Source organism: Mastigoproctus giganteus, chromosome 12 (genome assembly GCF_048544385.1).
Source record: "Mastigoproctus giganteus isolate SK-2022 chromosome 12, ASM4854438v1, whole genome shotgun sequence".
Lineage (NCBI taxonomy): Eukaryota > Metazoa > Arthropoda > Arachnida > Uropygi > Thelyphonidae > Mastigoproctus > Mastigoproctus giganteus.
This window is the reverse complement of record NC_143586.1, coordinates 51,171,019-51,197,361: the sequence shown is the minus strand read 5'-3', so window position 1 is coordinate 51,197,361 and position 26,343 is coordinate 51,171,019. Positions and strand designations below refer to the sequence as shown.

General features: G+C 35.8%; 1 protein-coding gene across 2 annotated transcripts in view; it reads left to right on the top strand.

Moving 5' to 3' along the window:
* Positions 1-22,351: 22,351 nt before the first annotated feature.
* Positions 22,352-26,343, top strand: part of Mic26-27 (MICOS complex subunit 26/27) — a 73,911-nt gene continuing 69,919 nt past the window's right edge. For both annotated transcript variants that reach the window (XM_090386162.1, XM_090386161.1), the window contains exons 1-2: positions 22,352-22,372; positions 25,302-25,439. In XM_090386162.1, the coding sequence (XP_090242288.1) occupies positions 22,358-22,372; positions 25,302-25,439 (153 nt within the window). In that variant the 5' untranslated portion in view covers positions 22,352-22,357. The remainder of the gene's footprint in view (positions 22,373-25,301; positions 25,440-26,343) is intronic.

Genomic DNA, 26,343 nt, shown 5'->3' with positions numbered 1-26,343 from the left:
CAGTGTGAATTCACTGGTTCTGAACGAAGGGGCGGATTCAAAAAAAAAAAAAAAAAAAAGTTGTCATACGAGTATTAAGGTTAACCGAGAACAATCTGATCCACCCATCTGTATTATGTCTATTAATACAATGTGTCCTCTGGTTGGTTTTCCTGTTTTGTGGTTGAAAAATCCGATAAACCTCTGTGAAATTTGAATAAAAGAGTATTCCATTTATTGTTGATCAAAATGTTGAAAATGAAAAGCGTATTTGGAATAAACGTGAAGGTCAAAGTGGATCAGCTCCACTGGCTAACAAAAAATCAACTGACTAACGTCCGTGTTCCCAAACCAGTAATATCGTATATTCTGTCTTGTATATATTCAATAATCCTATATGGTGTTGAAACCGGGGCATCTTCCTCCCCAACCAATGTAAAGCGAATCTATACAGCAGAATATCTGTTACTGAGAGGGGCCTCGTATAAGTTACGAATTCTCACTGGCAACAGAAATAAAATGGCAAATGCGCTGAAAGTAAGAAGACTACCATTCTTGGTCGAAGATTGGAAGGTTAGTCTATTCATGACTGGACTAATCTTCCAGCCTAACCTGGAAGATTAGTCCAGTAATGGATTTAACTCAACCTAGCATATAGATGCTAGGTTGAGTTAAATACTTATAGACTATTCACTGAACTAATAATAGCTTTTCTGGTTCTTCTTTCAGGTGTGTGAAATGATTGTTTGAACACCACATATATGGAGTGATCGTGAAATTTTATTCTACTGTTTTTGGGATCTTTTTCAACCAATATGAAGAATCGACTTGATAAGCTATTAGCATAAGAATGGCGAGATATTTTAATAGAATGATCGTGTGATCCTAAAATTATTTTTTTAGTAAACCAAACACAATCACGTAATCACGATCCGGTAGTGCGTAAAGCATGGCGAATTTCATAATCATCAGCTGTCATCTGTGGGAACCCCATATTCCCATAAACGACAGCTTGTTTATGGGATGAATGCTAAATGTATATGGTATCAGAACTGGGTCAAGTCACTAGTTCGGCTCCACTTGTATAAGCAGACCCAAAAATCAGGTAACAGCCTTGACGCGAATGGGAATGAATTATGCACAAAAAATAATAAAATAAATAATTCTTTTTAAATTTATTTTATTATTATTTTTTTGGAAAGACAATAGCAATATGTCTACGTATTTTACCTTTTATGACTTATGTTAACTTTTATATATTAATCTCAAAAATATTTCTCGGAACTAATATATATTACTATTGTTGCCTTAATAATATACAGACACCTTTTTCTTCCCTTTTTCTTTTATTAGAGAAACAGAATATATCCGAGAATATAAATATCGTAAAATAGTTTAAGCTTTATTGTGTAGCTTGAAAATAACTTGATTTTTCTGGTCCATAATAAATGTTTCCATTCTGTTTCTCAAATTTCACAAAACCATAGTAGATCATGCATTTACTGTAGAGGTATATATCTGATTCTTTCTGGCTTTTTTATTATCATTTCATGCTATATCCGTTTTGTTTCCTTATTTCACACAAACAAATATGGGCTATATACCTATTTACTGTCCTGAAACAGCAATTGAAAAAATATGGTACCCGTAATTTAACCCTCGAGTAAACATCCTAATGATCTACCAAAAAAATGAACTCTTATCTTCATTACTTGAATGCAACAGATTCTTTCCTTCAACGATGCATAGTTATACTTTATAGTCAGGGCTATTTTCAGTTATATTTATACTTCAATTGGACAGTCTGCTTTGTTATACTGTACTTGCTTTGCTACGTATTTAGGGAGCAATGTTATTAAAAATGAAAATATTAACACCCTGAAACTACTCATGCTTTGGTATAGGTACTATCCTGGAATCAAAATTGATTTACAGTGTGTATACTATCTGGTTTACATAATTAGAGTCCCAACAACAGGTTTTTCAACAGATTTGTTGAAAATTTTATGAAAGTTATTAAATATTGGCTATTTCATCCACCATGTACATACATAAATCTGCTTTGATCTTTCTTTCATTTCTTTCAAACCTCCGTGGCTGCTATAGTGGAGTATCATCTCCTACTCATTTGGAATGGGTTCTGTTCGAATCGAGTCGTGCATGGGGTGTTATGTAGACATGTAGACGTCATCTATTAAATATACTAAAGGTGTGAGGCACGGTCAACAACAAAAATAGGCACCCAAATGGGGAAAACGCATGGTATAACTTTCCAAAAAGTCAACTTTTTTGTGTTATTGCACGAGAAGATGGAACTGCAATAGCCAAAAGCTATAGAAATCCCAAGATTGTACAAGGTTACAATTTCCAGAATTTTAAGGTGTGGTCAGGAGGTGGTATATCCGCTTCCAGCAATAAATGTGACAGAAAGGAAATGCTACAGAAAAGAGACTGCAGAGCTTTAAGTTGTACTGCGAGATTGAATTGCCGATCTACAATACTGTCCAGGATTTGCAGGATACGTTCAACCTATATCTACTCGAAATGTGCCCTTGGAACTCAAAATTATGAGATTCTACAACCATCTCCCCTATCCGCAAATTGCCGACCGGGCTGGCCGGGGAGGGGGGGGGGAGGGGTAAAGTGCCTGCCTGAAAACCCAAAGGTCGCGGGTTTGAATCCCGTCTCGGGCTGGCTTGGATCAAAGTACTGCAAAAACCTTGGAAGGTGCATTATGGCCACAGAAGCCGATGCGCCAACAACTAACTGAAAAAAAAAAAAAAAAAACTATCCGCAAATTGTTTGTTTCGGGAAAAAATCGGATTCGCAACAAAGACTTCGATGGTGTTTGAGTCGTCTTTCGTAACAGTACGGTTTCTCAAGTTGTTATTACACTTTTAGAAAGGTCTGGTTCGAAACCTGTCAAAGACTGAAGGAATTGTTAAAGACCTCTTAAATCGGAGCTATAGTGAGCCAATCTCAGGCTGAGTGAACAGGGTTTCCTCGTGAGTTATTCAGAGTTTTTCATCCCGCGCACAATATGCAAATCGGTAGCTGAATTCACTTCTGTACCGGCATCATACAAGACAAACTGTGTCATCTGGAGAATAATAAGTGGCACAACGGTTTGAGTTGTCGTAATTTAAAAAGAGTAATACAAAAATTCCGAAGGACAACAAAATGTTTTAGTGTTTTCCTCAGAAAGAGATAGCCACTTTCTGAATTGCCTATAAGATAATATAAGATGATTATACATCGTAATAGGTGTGTTCATGAGTGGTTTGAGTTGATGATGATCAGTTCTGCCATCTCTTCTATTCCTCCGTTGTGCGTGGCAGCTTAGTCGGCACGATACGTCGTGGTCTTCCTCTCCATTGGAGAGATCTGGGTCCTGTACGACCGAAGGACCTTCTAAAATCCTCTTCAGTGGAGGCTTTATAGTTAACTCATCTCAGAAGGAGCGAGTAAACTTTTGTGAGTTATTCCAGATTTTTCAGCCTGCACAATATGCGAAAACCCGTCAGCACACACTTGTACAGATGTGTAGTTGCCACTTTTTCAAAATTTCTTATCTGGAAGTGATTTCTCCTTAGGAAACTCCTTCAGTCCAGGACCCTATGGATCAGAAACCAGAACCATAATCACCGCATTCTCTGCTCCGGAGGGCTCCCCCAAGGGGGCGTTCTCTCTGCCGCCCTCTTCGCCGCATCTTTAGAACCCTTCCTATCAAACCGTACTAATTTTACCACTTACGCAGATGATAATATTATTAGCTATATGGTGTTGTTGTTGTTGTTATTTTGGTTTTTAGGAGCATTAGCAACTAAGGCCATATTGCTCCGGGAACATGCGGTGATCATTCCCTTGACCTTTCCGCATCCTCCGTATTTGGTGGCGACGGGCTCGAACCCCGGTCTAATCAAGAAGCGTCTGCTACGCACTGCTGCCCCTTCCCACCTGGCTATGGAGGCGCCCCAGCTATATGGTGCAAGGAAGCCTGAGGCTTATGCTGCACCAGTCAAAAAAAAAAAAAAAAAATTTTCCGAGGTACCCTGAGAGAGAGAGAGAGAGAGAGAGAGAGAGAGAGAGAGAGAGAGAGAGAGAGAGAGAGAGAGAGAGAGAGAGAGAGAGAGTCAAAAGTAGAAGAGGAATCACTAAGAAAGAGAAGAATGATGATATCCAGCTCAGGATCCTGGGTGTGCCAAGCCCATACTCACCAGATGTGAGCCCCTGGTAGCTCCAACCGACAGCTACATGAACTGGAAAACTACCTTCATGCGATTGGGCTCTCCATTAATAAAGAGAAAACTTCACAACTCTCTATCACCAAGAAGAAAAATACCAACGATGTGAACATCATTATAGCGAACTCTCCAGTTAAAAAAGTAACCCAACATAAGGATTTGGGTGTCACCTGGGACAAAGACCTCACTTTCTTGCCTCACTTTAATGCCACTCGAACGAAAACATATTCGGCTTTATGGGCAGTAAAACAAGAGATCTCCAACTTCCATAACCCGGACCTTATCATCAAATACATTCTTCGTTGCATTATCCCAATTCCTTTATATGCCTCGACTATATGGTCCTCAGCACCCTCATCATACTAAGCCAGCTTCCTTTCCCTGTAACACTGGATTTTGAAATGGCTAAATAGGGTTGCCGGGCTAACACCTACAATCTCAAAATCTGTTCTGGTCACCAATCTTAATACGCTTCCTTGGAGGTATCACATCATCTCTAGGAACCTTCTTACCCTCTCTCAGCTTCTATCCGGAAAACTGAGCTCACCTGATATATGGGATATCATCGCCAGACCGTCCGACTGGAGAAGATGCCAGTCCAACACCTGCCCATACAGATCGAAGCTGCGTAGCACGTCTTCCCTGGACAACATGTTTCCACATAACTCCTTCCAAATATTCAATAGATTAGCCATAGACGCTGAGAAACTCTGCAAGGACGGAACCTACAGATCTTCAATTCTTGCAGACATGTATGCCCTCGTCATGCTCTAGGTGGACTCTCTGTGATGCCGCACTGTCCACGCTCCGATGTATCTGTATGCACTTTTATTTGTTGTATCTTTATGTTTTTGTATCTTCACCTGTTTAAGGCTGTATATTGTATCTGGGCTCTGTATACAATGCATTTGTCTGTATTTTATGTTTTATCTCTGTATGTAACTCATGTCCTCTAGCTGCATAGCTGTAAAGGGACATTTCTTCGGAAATAAATTGATATTAATGATAATAATAATAATAATAATAATAATAATTATGGGGGACCGGAAAGCAGTCCTGAAGGTTTTTCATGAAAAATACACATTTTTTAGTTCTTTCTGACTAAAAAATTAATTAATTAGTCAGGAACACAGAAAGGTAGTAACACTTCAGTTTTTAAATTGCATCGTTTGGAAACTAGGCACCTGCGGGGAGACCTGATTGATTGAATAATTTCATCACTCCACTTTCTCTAAAATCAAATTCTGTGTACGGTACTACTTTTCTACAAATAAATCCTTTACGTACGCCACACTGAATAGCATCTTTGCTTTCTCACCATGGTTAAAAGTTCTGCGTTTCGTTCCCATTGCTTGTTAAGGTTGAGAAATACTCGCTGTTAAATTTTTTTATTTCTTTTTTTATTTTGTATTTATATACAACAGAAGAAATTCCTGTTGCCCAGTTCCTTTGATAAGAAACAGTACACTTGTAACAGCAGTTAGGACAGTGAAACCTTCTTTTCAACAAATAGAAAAATACTTCTGTTTCGGAAGTGTTCTTTACTTGAAAGTTGAGCAATACTTGGGCAACTCGTTGAAATTTAAATATTGACTTAGCGTGAGAGAACGTGATAAAAATACCTTTGTCATTTTCGACAACAGTACAAACAAATGATGGACATATCCGTTATGTTCTAGATATTTCAATCATTTTTACTCAACCTGATACTTTTATTTATCCAGTTACGTTTAATTTTATGATCAAATCAGTGTTCCCAGCGCGAATGTCCCAGGGGAACTGTCCTCCCATTTCCATCAAACCTATGGGAAAGAAAAAGGGAACAGGTTCCCGGGATCGGCCTCACAATTTATAATAGAATAAAATGAAAATAAAAATAAAAATTGGAAAAAGAATAACAATCATCATAAACCATAGCAGACACTTATCTCTTCAAGAAGCTGCAGCATGGCCATGGTCTGTAGAAGCAAAGTATTTCGGTAGCCGGGAAATTGAGTGCATGGATCAAATAATATTCAAAATTATCATTCAAATTTTGAATATTATTAATATTCAAAATAGGATTGCTTATATTATTAAATAAATATAAAAATTTTAGACAGTCAGGTGGATTATGTAATTTGAGGTAAACCTTTTAACTTGCTTTAAACAAAGACCAACGAATAGCCTAGAAGTGATCGACATGCAATTCATTCAAGTGTTTTTTCAAGGGTAATTGCTGCTTAAGCAAAACTGTTGGGATTATCCTCTTAGCTTAGCTGAAAACTTCAATGATTGTTGAAAATAATTCTGTTCCTAAAATTACCCAAAACAAAGAAATTTGTCGAAATTATTTCTTAAATATTCAGAAGTTTTTAAATAGGGCGTTTCTATTTACAGTTTTGATTAAAATAATTGGATCATTACCAAGCTTGTGTAGCTCATGAACTCATAACAAGGTATGGAAGGGAAGGGGGTCGACTATTAGTAAGTGAATAGTTGGTAATGGGGTCAAAGGAATTAGGAATAAACCATCAGCTGTGCTTTGCTTAGGGATATCGAGGACATCCGGAGGTAAATAGAAAACAAACGCATAAAAATCTAACAACATTCTGCCTTTGCTGGTGGGGGGGGGGGGAAATCGTCGCATCTTCCCTATTTATTCCATGGATAATTCACAGTGAGAACGCCACGCGAAGAACCCAACGCTGACTGACCGAAACGCTTCATCGAATGCGGAAACAGGTCAAGTTTGAGTCCTTTATTTAATGGATAATAATGGTAATAAAAACCATGCCAAAAATTGGGAGAAGTTAAGAATGACAGCAACATCATAACACGGTCCACGGGAAATGTAGGTGGGTCTAGGAAATAACCTGCAGAGAAATTTTCGTCAATATCAAGGTCTTTGAAAATAAGGGGGAGATGGAGGGGGGTATTTAAATAGAACACAGCAGTTATCTGTGCTATGAAGTATAATGTAAGGTGCACCGGTAGCGGTTGGCTGTTTCAGTTTCCTGTGGAATATCGAGAGATTTGGACCAGCAGTGAGAGACAAAAGGATTGGGATAATTCAGTAGGGAAGTCTGAGCTGTGTTGAAGACAATTGCTGAATTACTACTCATGATTCGTTAAGGGTGAAAAGGGCTCTTTTAGAAGGCTATACTACAGGTGAGATGTAAGTATTTTTACCTTTAAGGAGTCTATAATACGAGACAAAAGAAAAGTTTTGTCTTAGACCGTAATTTTGAACTATTATCTGCTCAGCAGACCGACTTAAAATTAATTAGTGAGGTAAACGCATAAAACTCAATACTGTATATTTCTTTTCAAGAAACAATCAAGGATCAACGTCAGAATGACTGTGATTAACAATCATTCTGATGAAGAATTTATATTTCAATTCTCGAATCGTGGGTTAAATTTTATGTTTACAGTCTTTGTTTTAATTCTAAGTTAAGACCATATATTTTCTTTATGTGTGTGGAATTTATGAACGAGATTTACCTACTTAGCCATATGAAATGTGGCTAAGTATTAATAATCGTTCATAAATCCAATTCTTTTTTAATGCTGATGTATGATATTAGTAATACGTGTTTGATGAGAAATATAAGATTTTATTATTGGAAGGGAAATATTTTAAATAGTTTTTAACTATGGCCCGAATACTCGACATACACAGTGTACATTACGTTAAAAAGAATTAGTAATTCTTTACCAGTTTTAATTCAATCTAATACCAGTTCAATTTAACTGTATAATAATGTTGATGTACATTATTATACAGTTAGAATATTATACATATTCGCTTTAGTCAGGTCTTAGCTTATTAAAAAAACAAGCTAAATATATCGATCAGGACGGGTTGCCAATAGCTGAAAATTTTATGGATATATATATAAAAAAAATTATGAACCTAATTTTTATGAACAACTTATCCTGCTCACTATCTAAAATAGATTTGTGACACATGAAGACTGTAATAGTTAAGTCCCACCCTTTATTTGCATTATTCTTATATACAGAAGTGTAATACGTATAGAGAAATGGCGATCTCCCGGGGCCCAGACAGTGGGGAAGGACAAAGGAGAATGAGAAATTAAAAATAAACAAACATTAATGTATAGGTTAGGACAATAGCCTCAGTTTTGTAGATAGCCATGAAGGCACCTCGTCACGAGCTCTGCAGGCAATGCATTTTAATAAAAAGCATTATTCAAGTGGTGAAGTATATTACTACTTATTTAAAATTATGCCATTCCCCAGACGATTTTAACCCTTACAACTCAGTGATGAAAAATGTCCAAAATATATGTTGAATGCCATATAAGATAAAAATATCAGATTTATAACAGTAAATATTTACAATAAGAATAAATAATATAATTATTCTGTCAATTTGTGAGAAAAAAAATCACATTCTTTTCGTATCCCACGGATTAAATTTCTTAAAAAAAATTCTAATTATTTATCACATTATTGTTATAAAGTATTTGACTAAGAAACCACTCCAATAAAAGTTCGCTCTGGGCCACCGTGATTTAGGTACTTCTGATATTTATATGTAATATAATATTTATCTGATTTTTGCACGTATACTGTATATTCAGTGCCAGATTTAGGTAGTCTAGACCAGTGTTTCCCAATTTTTTTCAGATATGGGCTACTTTTATATTTGAAGTAGAGGCCACGGACCATAAATATTAAACTATACATGCAAATACTGTATATTAATAACTATTTTTTTAAGTACAATGATATGTACTCATATTTAAAATATGTAGTATACGTTAGGTTGTTTTGGTGTATCTCTCGTCACTGTTAATGGGATTATTGCCTTCCGAAATAAGAAGCTCGGTTTTGCTGTCAAGTCCCTCGACCACTTTTATAAATTATGGTGACAACAGGTTTGATAACACTGGTCTAGGGACTTAGAACACATATTTTTTAGAGTTCCTAAAAATAAGTTCGTGTGGGCACTGGATTAACGGTAATTGGGTTTGTAAGAGGTTTCTGCGATCTTAGGACCCTGGAGCATCCCCGTCACTGCACCTCGGTAAATGCGGCCTCACATGTATTGGGAATTTACAATCTTGTTTGATATGTTACTTTAAAGCAAGGTTGGAAAATTGATAACGATTTTTTATTATCCCGCGAAAGATACTGGTACCAGATGCATGGGGGGGTGCTTACATCCGGTTATTTTTATTGATCGAGGAACTCCTGACTATCTTACAAATGTTCAGGATTGTTGCTTTCTGGAGTTTCATGTAGATGTTCTCCGGGAGGCCTATTGCTGCTAGGTTCTTATAGAAGCTCTTTGACACCATGCCAGTAGTCGACATGGTGATCGGGATGGTCCTACTTGTTCCATATGCCACATCTCTTTGACTTCCTGTCTTAGGACTGTGTGCTTCCTGATCTTTTCCTCGTAGGTTTTCTGGAGGTTGCTTGTGTTGGACACCGCTATGTCGATCAGGTTGTTAGCCTTTTCCTTCTTGTTAGTGAGAGTTATGTCCTATCTGTTGTGAGGGACCGTCTTGTCCTTTCTTATGGCGCGGTCCCTAGTATAGTCTGTGAGTAGGATCTCTAGTACGGACTGGGGATCATACCTTATTCGCCCATCTTTCTGTCTGTGTTTCTTCTCGTCTGTGTGCGTGAGGTTGAACGGTATGTGTCGCTTGTCTATCTTTCTTATGGTTTGGTAAATTGGTGTTGTGTTTTCCTGAAAGTAATCCCTCAGGTTCTTGATCGCCTTCTGTTGTTCAATGTGATCTGTCAAACTCCCTCCTTATTTCTGAGCTATGTCAGTCTCGATGGCCGACTTTCGGTGGTGTTGGCCCAATCTGTTAAACCAACCCCTTCTTCCTTCTTAAAGACACTTTAGGACACTTAAAACAGCCAGAAAAAACACAACTTATTTATAATTATATGATGTAAAAACGTATAAGAACCAAAAATGAAAATGGTTGCTATGATCTTACATTCACTATAAAAGAAATAGGAGATTGTTAAGTAAACTGTTCAACATCATTATAACGTTGGAAGATTTGTCTCGAGTTTTGCTTCACACTACATATTCGTGTTGTTCCAACCGATTTATACCTGCAAAAATAGTAATTGAGAAACTATGTATGGAATAGAGTATACAAACTTACATTTTCAAGTTATGGGTTATTCAAGGGGCAATTCATGCACTCAAAAGGCATTATGTCTCTAAATCGATGTCTATTCGCCTGTCTGCTGAATGAAAAAAAAAAAACTTGGGAACCCTATATCGAGACCGACTAGCTCGGCCACGATATGAAAACAGCTTATAAAAAATTCCTCGCTCCATTCACTAGATTCAAACCCAGGTCCTTTCCAGCTGTGTGAGAGGGCGGTAATTGTAATCTGGATTCGAGTCTGTACTACCCTCGTCATGCTGGTAGCACAGATATACTGAAATTGAACTAATGTACAGGGATCTCTCCCCAAACCCGGTGGAAAAGGCCCGGGTTCGAATCTCTTCGATGACGCGAGGAACTTTAATGGGCTTTTTTCACTCCGTGGCTGGTTTTTCCCCCAGAAACTGGGTTATTTTCATCCAGCAAAACATGCAAATCGACAAGAGAACATACACAATTTACAGACACCAATTCAGGTTTATGTAATCAGTTACGAGTAACCCTAATATAATAATTTGATTTTTTTTTAGTGTACAGGGGCCGCCCTTCATAAGATACAACACAAGGTCCGCATATTATGTAGACGAGTCTGTCAGATTACTACAAACTCGCCACGTGTAATGTGTGTTGATACAATACTTAGTCAAGTCAGTCGGTGGGGTCTCCGTGCTCTGTAGTTTAGAATCATGTTATTTTTGTGGTGTTCAGTGATTGGCCTCTTATCCCAGGTGACAGCAGAAATTACTTTCAACTGGTTTCCGTTTTTCTCTGTGGAAACGGGCCATTATCTGATTTCTAGCACTTCATGATCCAAGGATGTGGCATTCACATCCACTCCCTCCATCTGTATAACCTGCCGATACCGGTTAGCACAGAAAGGAATAAGGTAAAATATAAAGAAGAAAACCAAAAGAACAGACCAGGGTTGCTCAAAAAAAAAAAAAAAAAAAAAAACCCAGAAGAAAGAAAATAAAAAGAAATAATGTAGAACTCAAAATAATAACAAAAAAAATTAACCCTCGTTAATTCTGATTTCGCTTAATTCGAGTTCACACCCACTAAGAAAAAAGAAGTAATGCATATCAAAATTATAAAATTGCTATTTCGCCTTTTTTTAAAAATTATGAAAAGTAAGAATGAAAAATTCTTTTTTTAAAATTATTAAAAATAATGAAAATTATGAAAAGGCAATTTGAAAAGTAAATGGACTTTCTTGTCCTCTCTTATGTATTTGTTGTCGGCAGGATTTAAACTTTTAACACGAGTTTCCCTGTTAGTTTTGCACTACTTTTAAACAAATGCCATCGCCAAAAGGGTAATCTGCTGTTTATTTAAATGCTGAAACATTGCTATGACAGTATATTTCGGGATTTACAAATCCCTTATCAGCGGTTCTAAATTGACAGTGGCGAAACCTGACCCTCGAAGGAGGAGGAATATCGTCTTTCCTTACACAAGAACCAATATATAAAAATAGATTACATTCCGTTAATTAAAAACGCCAACTCATTAGATTAATTCACTAGTTAGTTTGATTTCATTAGACGAATTCATTGATTACTCAAAGAACATTTGGACAGAATACAGAGTGTAAAGCATATAAAACATTGAATTTCCTTAGAGCCACATGGCTGAGTTAGTTGGTCTCAGGAGAGGGTAGTATGTTTTTTCGTCCCGGAAACTTGGGTTTTTCGTCCAGTAAGCAGACAAATTAACAACGGAACACACGCAATTTGCAAACATAACTTATACGACGCAATAAGGTCTAAGTCACTGATACGCCCAAAACTCAACAACCTTCGCGTAACATGCGAGTTACAGAAACAGAACATCTAAATTTATCCTAATCGTAGGAACTTTTAAGAATGAGTGATTTCTTAAGTCTGTACCATACATTTTTTTGAAGGAATTTGAAGTAGAGTATTTTAAATTAAATACATAAAATTTTCAATATTCGTAATTCTTAATATTTGTGACCAAAACCAAAAATTGCCTTTCTTTTGGTTTATTTCTAGAAAAAGAAGTCGGCGGCTGTAGGATTCAACAATATCAGATGGCTTCAGTAAGATTTCGTGCGATGGTGAAAATTAAGTGCAGGATTCAGCCATCTGTATTTCTACCACTACTTCTTTTGTTACTCGACGGCATATCCGGAGACCTTAAATTGAAAAAGACTCTTATGACCGCCCTTTTGATCAGCGCCATCAAGAAACCAACTATTGTTCCATTGCCTATTCCTCTACCTTTTCCATTTCCAGTGAAAAGCATCAAGTATCTCCCAATGCCGTAAGTGTGTTATACATTGTACAAGTTCACATTGTAGGTTCAAGTTTCTCAATGTTTCTAAGGTAATTTAAATTATAAATATAACTTAATATAATATAAATATAAATTACAAGAGCTCATTATTGTCGGTTAGAATTTTCTGATTTTAAATACAGTTATTGATATTAATGATATAATAATACAGTAATATGTTTTATATCTTTACATATCTTCATTAAAATTTAGATTTTTGATATTTCAGTGAAAAAATATAGTATAGTATATTTTTCCACTAAATAATATACAGTATAGTATTATTTAAATTGTCTCAAAATTAATTCAAATATTCTTATGCATTCCAGGGTTTCTCCTAAACATGGAAAATATCCTGTAAATATTGGCTCCCAACTATATCCTGATGCGCACCTATATGATAATCAGTTCTTAAGTCCCATGGAAAAGTTTGGTTATTTCGGGAAATCCGGAGGTATGAATGCTTTGTCCAGTGAACAACATGCCCACTATTCTCCACCACCGAATCCAACTGATGAGAAAAACTGGCAAGACTTTTCTGAAAGTGCACCTCAGTATATGTACGAACCTTCACCATTTCATAGAGAGCCATATTTTCCTCGTCCTCTATTTCCTAAACCATATGAAAAGCAAATGCAGGATGATCCCTTTTCTGAGAGTGTCCCTAGATTTCGGCATGAACCACGGTCCAGATACAGGCCAAGAAATGTGAGACATTCACCTAAAATCCGCCGGAAACATCCCTGGCGTCATCGATATGCAATTGACATGGAAATCGATCTTGGAAACAGCAAAAAAAAGGAAGAAGATTTTGATGAGATGCCAACTCAAGAGAGGAAATATCACAAATCAGTCAGATTCCCGTGGAAAACTAAAAGAATATTTTTCATATGATGTTTGAAATCTAAGAAGAACATATATATAATTTACTCACTCAGGCTAACAAATGGTGTGATAGCAAACAAAAAAGAAATATTTATGCAAATGTTATGATTAATACTGTATTTCACATCTTATGACGCCGCGAAATTGCTTAAATCATTCATGCACTTAGATAAAACGTTCAATAATGAATCTATGAGATACCATGCATGCTCAGGATAATCTTCACGTATTGGTAGTGCAAGAGCATCATTTTAATATGCAGTAAATTCATAAGAAACGAAAACAAAGTTTACAAAACGGCATCAGTGTCATAACATCTCACACCTTCCCTAGTCGTGCACTTTTTAATAAATAATGTTTCGGGAATTATTATACGCTCAGCGCTGGGCGGGTAAGCACCCAGAGTGTACAAACAGACAGCTAGAATCAAATCTTCTGTATTGGGGAAGCGTTATTTACTCGAAAGTGCATGACTAAGCAACTCGTAAAAGATTTCACAATATGGTGTATTATATAATAATGATGCCGTTTTTGCAATTGCGCTCCTTGTGAATTTACTAGTATTAAAATGATTCTTTTGCACTTCAATACGTGTTAGTAAATTCTTGCATTACGAGGCCTTAAAGGCCATAAACTGTTTTAGAAAGTTATTTCATGGCAAAGTAAATATTCACCTTTTTACGATTTCCACCCTTCATAACTGTGTTAAGCATCTACAGGCTGGTTTCTGTATTTATTACCATTATATGGTACAAACTCTTAAGATTCATTTTAATATCCTTTAATATTCTTTGCATTTTTGATTTTATCAGTTTAGTTAGTTTTTAAATTATTAATTTAGGAAAAGTGTGTAGAACTTCAAATAGTGGTCCGTGATTTGATGTTGGTCTGAAACAGGATTTTAATTTGTCGGGAGAATATGCTTTGCTACTACCTATGTAAAAACATGCAATCTCGAACATAGATATCGGCAAAATAAATAAATAATTAATTAATTAAATTTTTTTAACGGTCCCGAAACTTGTCATTCATATCCGTATATGTGTTTGATTTCAGAAGTGTTCACTGGCCGATTTGCATATTGGGCATGGGTGAAAAACTGAAATAACTCAAAGGGGGAGGACCTTACTCCCTCTGCCTGAGATCAATTAACAACAGCTCCCTTGGACGTAAGAAATTCCACCAGTCATCTACGGGAATCGAACCTAGACCTCTGCAAACGAGTAGTAGACGGTGCCGACCAAGCTGGACATCATAGAAATCAACAGAGCAAAATTCTGTCAACTAATGAAATTCTGACAACTAATAATTATTTGAAAAATTAATACCAAAATAAATAAATAGTAAGCTATGGTATGGTAATTTCCTTAGAAAAGTATATATTAAAATATATGATAGCACGTTTAAATAGATTTTTTTTTTCAAATGTATAGTTATTAAGTATAATTTTTATAATTATGATTAATTGTTATTAAATCCTATAATGTAAAGTTAATCTTATAATGCTAGTAATGTAATGTAGAAAGCCAAAATACAAAAAGTAGTTTCTTATTTTTAACTCCAGTTGCGTTTAAAAATAAGAAAATATGTTGTGGATTTTTAAATTACTGGTAATAATTATTTGTAAGGACATTTACGATAGGGATTGTTGCAGTGGTGGAGATTTGGGATAAAAAAAATATTCTCAAATATTAATATGAACGACAGAGGGCGTTATCATGGTTCGACTTGAACGAATTGTAAACAAAGATATGCGATAATTTTCATACGTCAAACTCTCTGGCTTTAAATCAGTTTTAAAGCTGTTATAAATTGGTATATTTTCAAGTTAATTTAAAGCATTTATCTTTACATATTGTGCGTTTATTATTAGTTCGAGTAATTATTTATATAAAATAGAAAGCATATAATTACAGCAACGGGAAAAAAAGATGCTTTAATATTTTCGGGTGTCTTTCAATAGGACTTGAACCCACTAGAACACGCCTATATAGTTTACTTAAGCTACAAGATTTTTTTTTTTTTTTTTCCTTAAAACGGTTGTAGGTACATTCAGAACCAAAGAATAATAAAATTACTGTTTAAAATTATTAACTCTACTAGAATTATGGTTAGCTTCATCTAATAAGTGTATGTTATCGGCTATTTTTTTATGGCTAAGTCACGTTTTAAATTAAAAATCGTATAATTGATTAGGCTGTTTTTAAAGTTTTCTATGAGAGAAAATAATGCTAAGAAGAATCTGTATATCTTTGTTTATAAATTGTGTGGTCAGTTTGGTGGGATGAAAAACCTGAATTTCCGGGAGGATAAAACACTTAACCCTTCCCTGAGACCGACTAACTCGGCCAGATGCAGGGGGAAAAAGTCATAAACATAACTCCTGTCGAGATTGGATTTGAACCAAGTGTGTTTTTCACAAGATGTGATTTATCAGGCATTGTAGTCATTGTGATTATCTCAAGGATTTGTTAAAAAAAAGTTAATTACAATGAATGAACTGTCAATCTAATAATTGTAATTTTCTGATGTTAAATAAGCTATTTTTTTTTATTTTTTCTTAACTGCTCTTATTCTTTATTCAGGAACTGCTCTGATTCTGATTCTTAATGTCTTTATTATTCATTATTATCAGGACCGCTCAATCGAAGAATTTAAGGTTTACAACTTTTTTGAAAGTGCATTTTTCAAAATTTTAAAACTAGCTTTAAAAACTTGGAGAGAAGTCAGAGCAAATGCCCTCAACAGGGCCAGTAAACAGGTAGCGTGGGCACTGATTATTATCACTAGTCAAATATATACTCGTATATATGCATGAAAGAAACGTTCAAATAGAATTAACACAGTAATATAATTTTCTTAGCAGTATAATTTACATTATATAATATTCATTTATATAATTCACACAGTCAAGCACGTTCACAAGGTATAACCCTATGAACATGCTTGCTTGTGCTTGACTATGTAAAAATTAAAATATATTTAATTTTTTATTTTAAAAAATAAAATAAAATAAAATATATTTTAATTTTTACCGAAGTTAGTTGCGAGCAATGTCTAACATACACAGTAATTTATGAGAAGGGTTTCGTTTCAAACTTTTGTCAGAATATGTCCAGTCAGCATTTTTTTTGAGTAAAACGATATGATTATCCGAATGATTTTTTTTTTCATTAAAAAAGAAATGTTTTTAAGATTTAGCTTGCAGAGCAAGCATGAATTTGCTATATTTGTTATATTTATGTATAGTACGTTATTTGTAATAGAAAATAAATGTTTGTTAAATGAAAACTGACATCATGCATTTTTTCACATCAAAATTCAATTATACAAAAATTTGTATGTACATAGAGTGGACAGAAATCATTGGATACCTACCTAGTAACATGTAGGCCCACCTTTCGCCCGGATTAGGGTAATCACACGGCTAGGCATTGAGTCCACTAGTTCACGGAAGCATTCCACAGGTATATCCGTCCATGCTTGCTGCACCGCTGTCCATAATTCTATCGCATTCCTGGATGGAGGATTCAAAGCTCGAACCGACCTTTCCACAGCATCGCAAAGATGCTCCACAGGGTTCGTATCCGGGGAACGGGGAGGCCATACCATGGTGGTAAAATCTGTGGGGAAGCGCATTGTCTTTCTGGAAGAGCCCGTTGCATTGTGGATGCTCGATGACTATGAAGGGATGCAAATAATCTGCAAGGATGGACACGTAACCTGGATCGTTTAGAGATGCACCTAGACGTACCAGAAGTCTCAACGTGTACCAGTTGATTATACGCCCCAGTCCATTATCAATCATCCACCTGCATAAACAGGTCATTGTTGACATGACGGGTGCATAGCTTCGTGTGGTTTCTGCCAGATACGCACCTTTCCGTCCGCTCGAAATAACTGGAAACGGGACTCATCGAACCAGGAGACCCGTCTCCAAGCATCCACGGTCTAGTGCCGATGTTCTTTCGCCCAGCTGAGGCGTAAAGTCCTGTGTCGTGGTGTTAGCAATGGGACTCTGGTGGGTTGACGGCTCCCATAACCTATTGCGGCTGAAACTCCGGTTGGCTGAAACAATTCGAGACAGACGTAGACGACGACGTTCATCCACCACCTTTCTCCACCCACAGCGCAGTCCACGATGATGTTATTCCGAAAATGGCGTATTCCCGATACACTCTTGATACTGTCGAATGGGGATAATGCAATTTCTGTACCACCTCCGCTGTAGAGTGACCCATGCGTCGGGCACCCACTATTATTCCTCTTTCAAAGTAGGTTAACTCACGACGTTTATCCATACTGACATCGAATTACTGTCTACGTGAATGCAGTGGACCTATATACCTGCCAAGCGGTGTGTTCGTCCACTAGCGAGAGGGGTGACAACGTCGCGTTGCCCAGGAACCAGATATCCCATAAATTCTGTCTTTTCAGTGTATGTATCAAATAGAAGAACACGGCGATCTGCTAGACACTAATGTGTTGTTTCAAAACACTGCGATATACCAGTTTCTCAATTCAGCAGCGAGATTCTAAAAACTAAAACCATTTTCTAAAATGGTGAAAATGACAAACTCGCAAAGCTGCAGAACTTTTAAACTCGATTTTATTTTATACATTTAAAAGAAAAACGTATATTAAAATGAAGTATGAAAGAAACTTTTTTTTTCATATTTTGTTTTTTATAACAATTATAAAAATACTGAGAGAAATTATTTAAAAATATGCGCACTATTGGGCTAAGCAAAACGGAATTAACAACATAAATAAACAAAGAAAGAAAAAGAATCAAAGAGAAAAAAAAAGAAGAAAAAAAAATAAAACAGAAAGAAAATTTATCTAATGGGGTGTCTAGTTACTTCTGGCAATATAACGTACATCAATATTATTATTATTATTTTATTTATTTATTTATTTTGCATATGTACAAGAACAATAATGTTAAAATGAATAGTTTATTTCAATATTTCGTTATTACATCATAACATTAAATGAAATTTTAATTAGGCTAAGTAGTGTTCCTTATATTGCCAAAAGTAACTGGGTACCTTCGTGTATCAAAAAAAACCTTTTGTTGGTGCAACATTTTACAGAGTATCAGCACACCAATTTTTGAAAACAAGAGATGGTATTTTGGTCCATTCCTCCTTCGACACAGTGGTAAATTTAATTACCGACTGCCTGTGTGTTGCCCTGACCAGAAGCCACTGTTCCAGTTCATAACAAAGGGATAAAGGTTGGGGCTTTTTGCAGCCAAGTGAAGCTATTGAATGCACATGTCTTCAAATCAAGTCACTACTGACTGTGCACTGTAACATGTTGCATTGCCATGCTGAAACAGATAACAGCCCTCCACATAATGCTTTTACGTTGTAGGAAGAGTAGAAGTATTCAGCATGCCAATGTACCACACGGTATTTATTTTTCAGGAACGGTGACTATTAGTCACCTTTCCTGAAAAAATAAATGCCAGATGTTGTTAGCATCTTTGCCAAACTTCATTTGGGGTGACATACTCTGGCTAATAACCTTCTTCCGACATCGAGACGCTAACGCAGTAATCAGAAAATCGTGTATTTTCATTCATTGAAGCTTTCAACGTTTCAGACACTAATTAGACTGTACAAACTGAGAAATGTGGCATTAAAAGCAAGTTACTGCTCTGGATAAAGCGGTGGTTAAGTGGAAGAAGACAGAGAGTGATTATCAGTGGGCACTGCACTTCGTGGACTAGTGTTATTAGTGAAGTCCCTCAGGGTTCAGTGCTGGACCGATTGTTGTTTTCAATATTAATTAATGATATTGATGAAGATATATCAGGATTAATGTCTAGGTTTGCAGATTATAAAAAGGTTGGCAGAGTGGTTAACGACAGTAATCATGGTAAGCTACTGCAACAAGATCCAGGAAAATTGGGTCGATAGGTTGAGAAATAGTAGTTGAAATTTAGCATTTGCAAATGCAAGATACTGCATCTGGGTAGCAGTAATTCAGAGTAACTTATCAACTGTGTGGTACTGCACTCATGGTAGTACAAAATTTAAAAGACCTGGAAGTATTTGTGCAGTCAGATATATAATAATCTCAGCAGTACAGACATGCTGCAAGGACAGCTCATGGGGTTTTGTCAATGACATACAGAAACTTTGCTAGCAGGGATAAGGAGGTGATTATCCCTTTGTAAAAGGCTTTGGTTAGGCCGTATTTTGAATACTATATAAACTTAAAGAAGGACGCAGATCTGCTGGAACAGGTGCAGAGAAGGCCAACAAGATTGGTCAATGGAATAAAAGGATGCGCTTACCCAGAAAGGCTTCATTTCTGCAAATTGCAGCGTCTGGAGATTGATTAGCACCTGGGGGTGATTTGATTGAGGTGTTTATGGCCTTCTATTGATTGAGTAAGCTATATGTTAATGGCGTTTTTCCTCTTGCTGAGCCTACACATGAGAGGATATAAATTCAAGTTGAGGAAAGATGGTAGTAAGATAGATGTCTGCGGAAATTTACCTTCAGGCAGCGGGTGGTTGATTATTGGAACAGGCTTCCATCTGTTGCTGTGGAAGTGGATAATTTGAATAAATTCAAGGAAGAACAAGGAAAATTCTTGGAGGGTAAGAATGGGTGAAGTGTGTAGGTTTTTTTTTTTTTTTTTGGCTGATACTGTATAAGCTTGATTTCTTGCATCATTTGCTACTATAACCACTCTTTACAATTACTATCTACAATTATCAATAACATGTAGAGATGGTGAGTTTGCCCTTCTTCAGTCTGCCCATTGTTTTTTCAACATTACAGTCTTACCAAAAGTTATTTCAACTGTAGTTTTCTCCCTATACTGTGTCTTTGCAGGTAGTTATCTCCTTGTACTCTGTCTTTGCAGGTAGTTATCTCCTTGTATCTTGTCTTTGCAGGTAGCACAGGAATTATAATAACAAAAATATGAAGTCCAGAATATCATTAGCAGCATCCAACCAGGTAAGTGTAATTCGATCCGAGGAAAAGGCCTGGGATCGAATCCTATCCATGATGAGCGGAACTTTCATGGATTTTTTTTTTTTTTTTTACTCCAGGCTCAGGAGTAGATCGCAAGGTTCCCATTACCCAGAAACTCGAGTTTTTCGTCGAGATAAATGGAAAATCGACCAGAGAACACCAGAAATTTAAAAACATAATGTACCTGGGGAGACGGGGATATTCGCGGGTGTCACTAATATGTTAGTTTTTTTTGTTTTTTGTTTCTTGTGTTGTCTGGCTCTCATTTAAGCTAAAGATCTGCTTCTCATAGATATGCAATTTCATTCTCGTTAGTTGTTTTCTTGTTACAGTAATAAGTGTAATAAGTATTACTTATTACTGGTAATATTATAACCGGTAACATATTAGTTGTGTGTGTGTGTGTGTGTGTGTGTGTGTGTGTGTGTGTGTGTGTGTGTGTGTGTGTGTGTGTGTGTGTGTGTGTGTGTGTGTGTGTGTGTGTGTGTTACACACCTTCTCGTGGCAAGGCAAGGTTCTGGAAGAACCAAGAAGAAACCAAAAAGTTTCTTCCCAGGTGGTTGCTCCTTCTGAGTTGTAAGGTCACTCACACGCAGTTACTCTATGCAAACTATACTTACTCCACGACTGGCTTACAGGTTAACAAGGCCGACTTGAACTCACATTCAGATTCCGCTGTATCTTAGACATACACAAATAAAAAAAAAACAGCAAGGCTATGTGTTAGTGCTTTTTATTAAAAAAGCTATCTTAAAAGCGCTAATGCTTTTTATCTGGAATTTGTGCATTCTTTAGTTCAATTTACCTGTTTTGTTGAAAGTAAACTGGAACTAGGATTGCATGATCCATGTGACTATATTTACCAGAGACCCAGGTTTTTCATCCCGCAAAGTAAATCCCCTGCCTATAGGATCACGTAATTTAGAGTCACGATATCTGAAAATGCCTGATATCGTGACTCTAAATTACGAAAATGCCTGAAAAAAACATGCAGTTAGTTGCATAAGCGTATATTGACTTTTTTTATAGCTTTCATAGCTTGAGGCTTTTGCCCTAGACTTAATTATGTATCTTTTACTAACAGCACCATTTTGTATATTGTATATTGTGGATCTGCTTCATCACTAGGTTGCTGAAGTCTTTGTAATGCCTAACTGCCCACCGATGCGATCCCCAAAATGGATCCACAGATGTGGGTAGAGGCATGAATTTTAAATCAAAAGCAATATACTTCTCCATTGGAGCAGTGCCTTTTCTTTAGAGTAATGCAATACCAATATGATGGGGGAACAGTAGTAGAGTTCTAGGAGCATTTGCGACTAAGGCCATATTGCTACTTGTATAGTGTCTGTAAATTGCGTGTGTTCTGTGGCCGATTTTCTGTTTGCTGGATGAAAAAACTGAGTTTCCAGGAGAAAAAAAACCATGCTGACTCGCGTGAGACCGACTGACTCAGCCATGTTCTGAAAAAGGCTCATAAAAATTCTTCACGATGGGACTCGAACTCAGGTTTTTTCTACCCGGTGTGAGGAGGAAAGCGATTCTACCAAAAATTACTCCCGAGGTCCTACAATATGAGATCAGTGCACTAAGTAGCACACCGAGTTGCTCATAGCTATATACAGAAAGAGGTTATTTTCGATAATGAATTGTTATAAGCTTATATTGTAAGTAACTGAACCTGGAAAAAATATATTATTTATTTGTTTATAAATTATATATATATATATATTCAAGATATTTGCAGGGAATGGCTCTAACTTTTGTTTTACGAAAGCGACATCTATCGCAAGTAATAATCATAATGGCTACTGTTAAGGTTCGTGGGGAATTCGAAATTTTTTATCACTCCTTTAGAAAGTATAAATAGTCATGAAGCACATTTTTAATCAAAATTTTTTTTTATTTATATTACATGTCGTTGAAGACGTTAACTAATTTCATGTTATGGTTACCTCGCATAAATGTGCGATGGTTCTTTAATGATGGCACGACTGTATTTTATATTTTGAGCTAGTGTGTTGTTTATGTTCAGTTTTTTTATTTTTTTAATAGAATCAGCTGTGTACAGAAGTTACCCTGTTACTTGCTGTTTTACAGGGATGCTGATAAAATCAGTTATAGTCAGAAGCGGGGCCAACTTGTACATTTTTGTTAACTACAACAGCGAATATAGTTAATCATCATTCTTCTTTCCTGGTGATTCTCTTCTACTTCTCTCTCTCTTTCAGGGTAACTCAGAACACAATTTTTTTTTTTTTTTGGCTGGTGCAGCAAAAGCCCCAGGTTTCCTTGCATCATATGGGTAATAATAATAAAAATAAAAGAATGCTGTCATCTTGATGAATCTGTTTAGAGAATTTAAATCAAATTTATGGGTAGAGTACCTACTAGTTGATCCATTGCACAAGACTAAACAAAATCTAAAGTAATGCTTTACCCCTTGGAAAGAAGAAGAGATAGTTCAAATTCCAAAACTGAATGAGTAAGGTTATGGAGTGCATAGACAGTAAATTAAGATTTTATTTTTTAATACCAAGCCATTTTGCACAGAGAAGAGCAATGGGATTGGTGAGGGGGAACAAAGGGGTGCTCTTACCAAGAAAGGCATAAGTTCTGCAAATTGCAGCTTTTAGAGACTAGGCACCTGTGAAGTGAACTGATTGAAGTGTTTAAGGCTTTGAATGGATTGAGCTAGCTCAGTGATGATGGGATTCTTCATGCATACATGATGAGTATATGAGGACTACAAATCAAATTGAGGAAGGATGGTTACAGAATAGATGTGTGGAAGCTTACCTTTAACCACCGGGTGGTTGATTGCTGGAAAAAAACTTCCATCTGTTGTTGTGGAAATGGATAGCCTGAATAAATTCAAGAAAGAACTAGCCAAATTATTGGATGGAATGGATAGGTGAAATAGGAAGGGTTTTTTTTTTGGCTGATGCTGAATAAGCTTGCTTTCTTGCACTATTTGCTGCTACTAGTACTACCTAGCAGACCTCTGGCACTAAGAATTCTTGAGGCTCCTTTAATAAATTTGGTACAGGTCAAGCTGATAACATGTCTACTTTTGGGTATACCTTGATGTGCCCTGGAAGGTTCCTCTGGAAAAGTAGATTGGCTAAAACATAAATCACATATTTTTTATTCCTGTACATATATATATATATGATGATTTCTCATTTAGATCCTATCTTATAAATTTAGAAAAAACTATTAGTATCAAAATCACAGGAAAAGAATTAGAATATTCAAACTATACCTTATATTAGGCTTAGCATTGAAATATGCATTGATATGTGGCATAATCAAAATATAGGCCATGGGCTGGACCCAGCCATATATTTATGGGTGCAGGCATAGCCTCATGTTGTCGTCACCTTCAGATTTTGCTTTCAAGAGGACATTTTTCCAACCAAAATAGGTTTCCTATCTCTTTGTGTTACAGGAAATCTTTGAATAAGGCAAACACTTTTTTTTCACTTGCCTTCTCATTTGGTCTTAGGTATCTAAGACCAAACAGTATCTATATCATTTTTAATTCTGCAAAAAAAAAAAAAAACTTTTACATTGATAAATTATGGCATGAGTTATTTTTACATTACTTTAAACAATCATAAACTTTTCTTGTATCCAAACTTACTTATTGATATACTTATCTTCATATGCCTGCCACGTCAGTAAAATTAAAATGTATATATCTAAAAATTTTTTGATATATTTTTCACTGAAATTTTATTATTATTATTATCATTAGCCATATGGTGCAAGGAAGCCTGAGGCTTATGCTGCACCAGCCAAAAGAAAAAAATATTTTCTGAATTACTCCAAGAGAGAGAGAGAGTAGAAGGGAATCACCAAGAAAAAGAATGATGATATCCAGCTCAGAACCCTGGGTGTGCCAAGCCCATACTCACCAGATGTGAGCCCCTGGGGTCAAATAAGATGAATTTTGTAAATACTGGAATATACGTGGAACCAAAAGTAATTTTTATATCATCTTTTTCTCACCAAAATAAGTTATACACTGAGAAAACTATCAACATTGAAGAAAGCTGAATGTATGTTATGTGTCAACTGATGTTTTATCTTTTCCATTTTTAGATTAATTGGTTTCCACGTATTCATTTACCAATTGTAGGTCCATCTGTAGGTTATTGAGCTACCATGTGAAAAATATATGGCAAGTTCTTTTTTTCACACATTTCTTTCATGTTGCAGTGCAGTTATCAAAAGTTGCCTTGGTGTTGAACTACAAGTAAACATTATTTTTTGCAAAGTATAATTGCCATGTTTTTCACAATGCGATGCCACCATTTTAAAGCTGTTTCATTGAGAATTGCTGTTTCCTCAGAAGGTAATCAGATGCTATCAACTGACAGCTCAGTGATGGTTTCAGTCATAATATATATTTTTCATTTTGTGACAACTTATGAATTTTAAAATGGACTTAAGCCTTACAGTTGAATATCTTTAGGTGATTTTTTAAGTAAATATTATTATTTTTTTTTCGTTTCAGTATACTAGACTTTTAATTAACAGTGAAATTGCTTACAATAATTGCCAAGTTTAAATCAGAATATAAATTTTAATGTTATGAAAGGATATGTTTTTGAAAATTGGTGTTTTCAACAACATAACCTTTCAACACGAGGGCTACTAAGTCCAGTATGTGTCTGTAAGAGTTATAATTTCTGTATCATGAAAGGTTATACATGTAATGAAAGGTTGTACATTTTTGTTAGGTTATACTCAGGAGGATTTTTCATCCGGCCAGTATATTGGTAGCAGTTCCTTCTCTTAGTTTGCTTCCTGTAGTAATTGCTGAGGATAAACCATTGAAGCCTTGTTGTTGTGCTAAGAGACTTCCTAAGCCAAGTGAGGTGAATTTAACTTTTATTGCTTATTAAAAGTAATTATACTTGCTGTTCGCTAGTATTTAAATGTGAACTTTTAAATAACTTTTAATTTAAAAGAACTTTTAATGTTAATTACAGATTACTTCAGTATTAAATATATCAACATTTACTTAAATTTCTTAATTTTGTATTATTATAAATTTGGAGCAAATAAGGCAGTGCAGGTTCGGGCCATTTAATAATAATATACAAATAAGGTTTGCCTTTTTCTTTGTGCAGTCAAATTGCATATAAGCACTGTATAAACCTTTACATGACCTCTTTTATTTATTATTATTATTAGCTATATGGTGCAAGGAAGCCTGAGGCTTATGCTGCGCCAGCCAAAAAAAAAAAAAAAATTCCCGAGTTACCCTGAGAGAGTGAGAGAGAAGTAGAAGGGAATCACCAAGAAAGAGAAGAATGATTATATCCAGCCCAGGAACCTGGGTGTGCCAAAGCCCATACTCGCCAGATGTGAGCCCCTGGGGTTGAGGGAATGGTTTGGGACTATGCCTGAAGCAAAAATTTTTGACCCCATGATATTTCCTGTTGTTAGATTAGTACAATAGGCAGTGTCATTTTAATTGAAAATATGTTTCAGAAAGATATACACATTTTACCAAGGGTTTTTTAATTGCAAAATAATTTACCTTAGAAATTATTCAGAGTATTCATCAAAGTGATATATCAGAATTATTTAAAAAGCAATCTGTTGCTTCCAAGCTATTTTTGATTGTAATTTACAAATCCTATTGCAGGATTTACAGTAGATATAAATTTGTTTATTTTTTTTTAAAGTTGTTTCCATAATAAGTATATTTGAAATGATAAAAACATTTTATAATGTTAAATTCTAAAGTAATTATTCAAAGTGTTCATCAACATG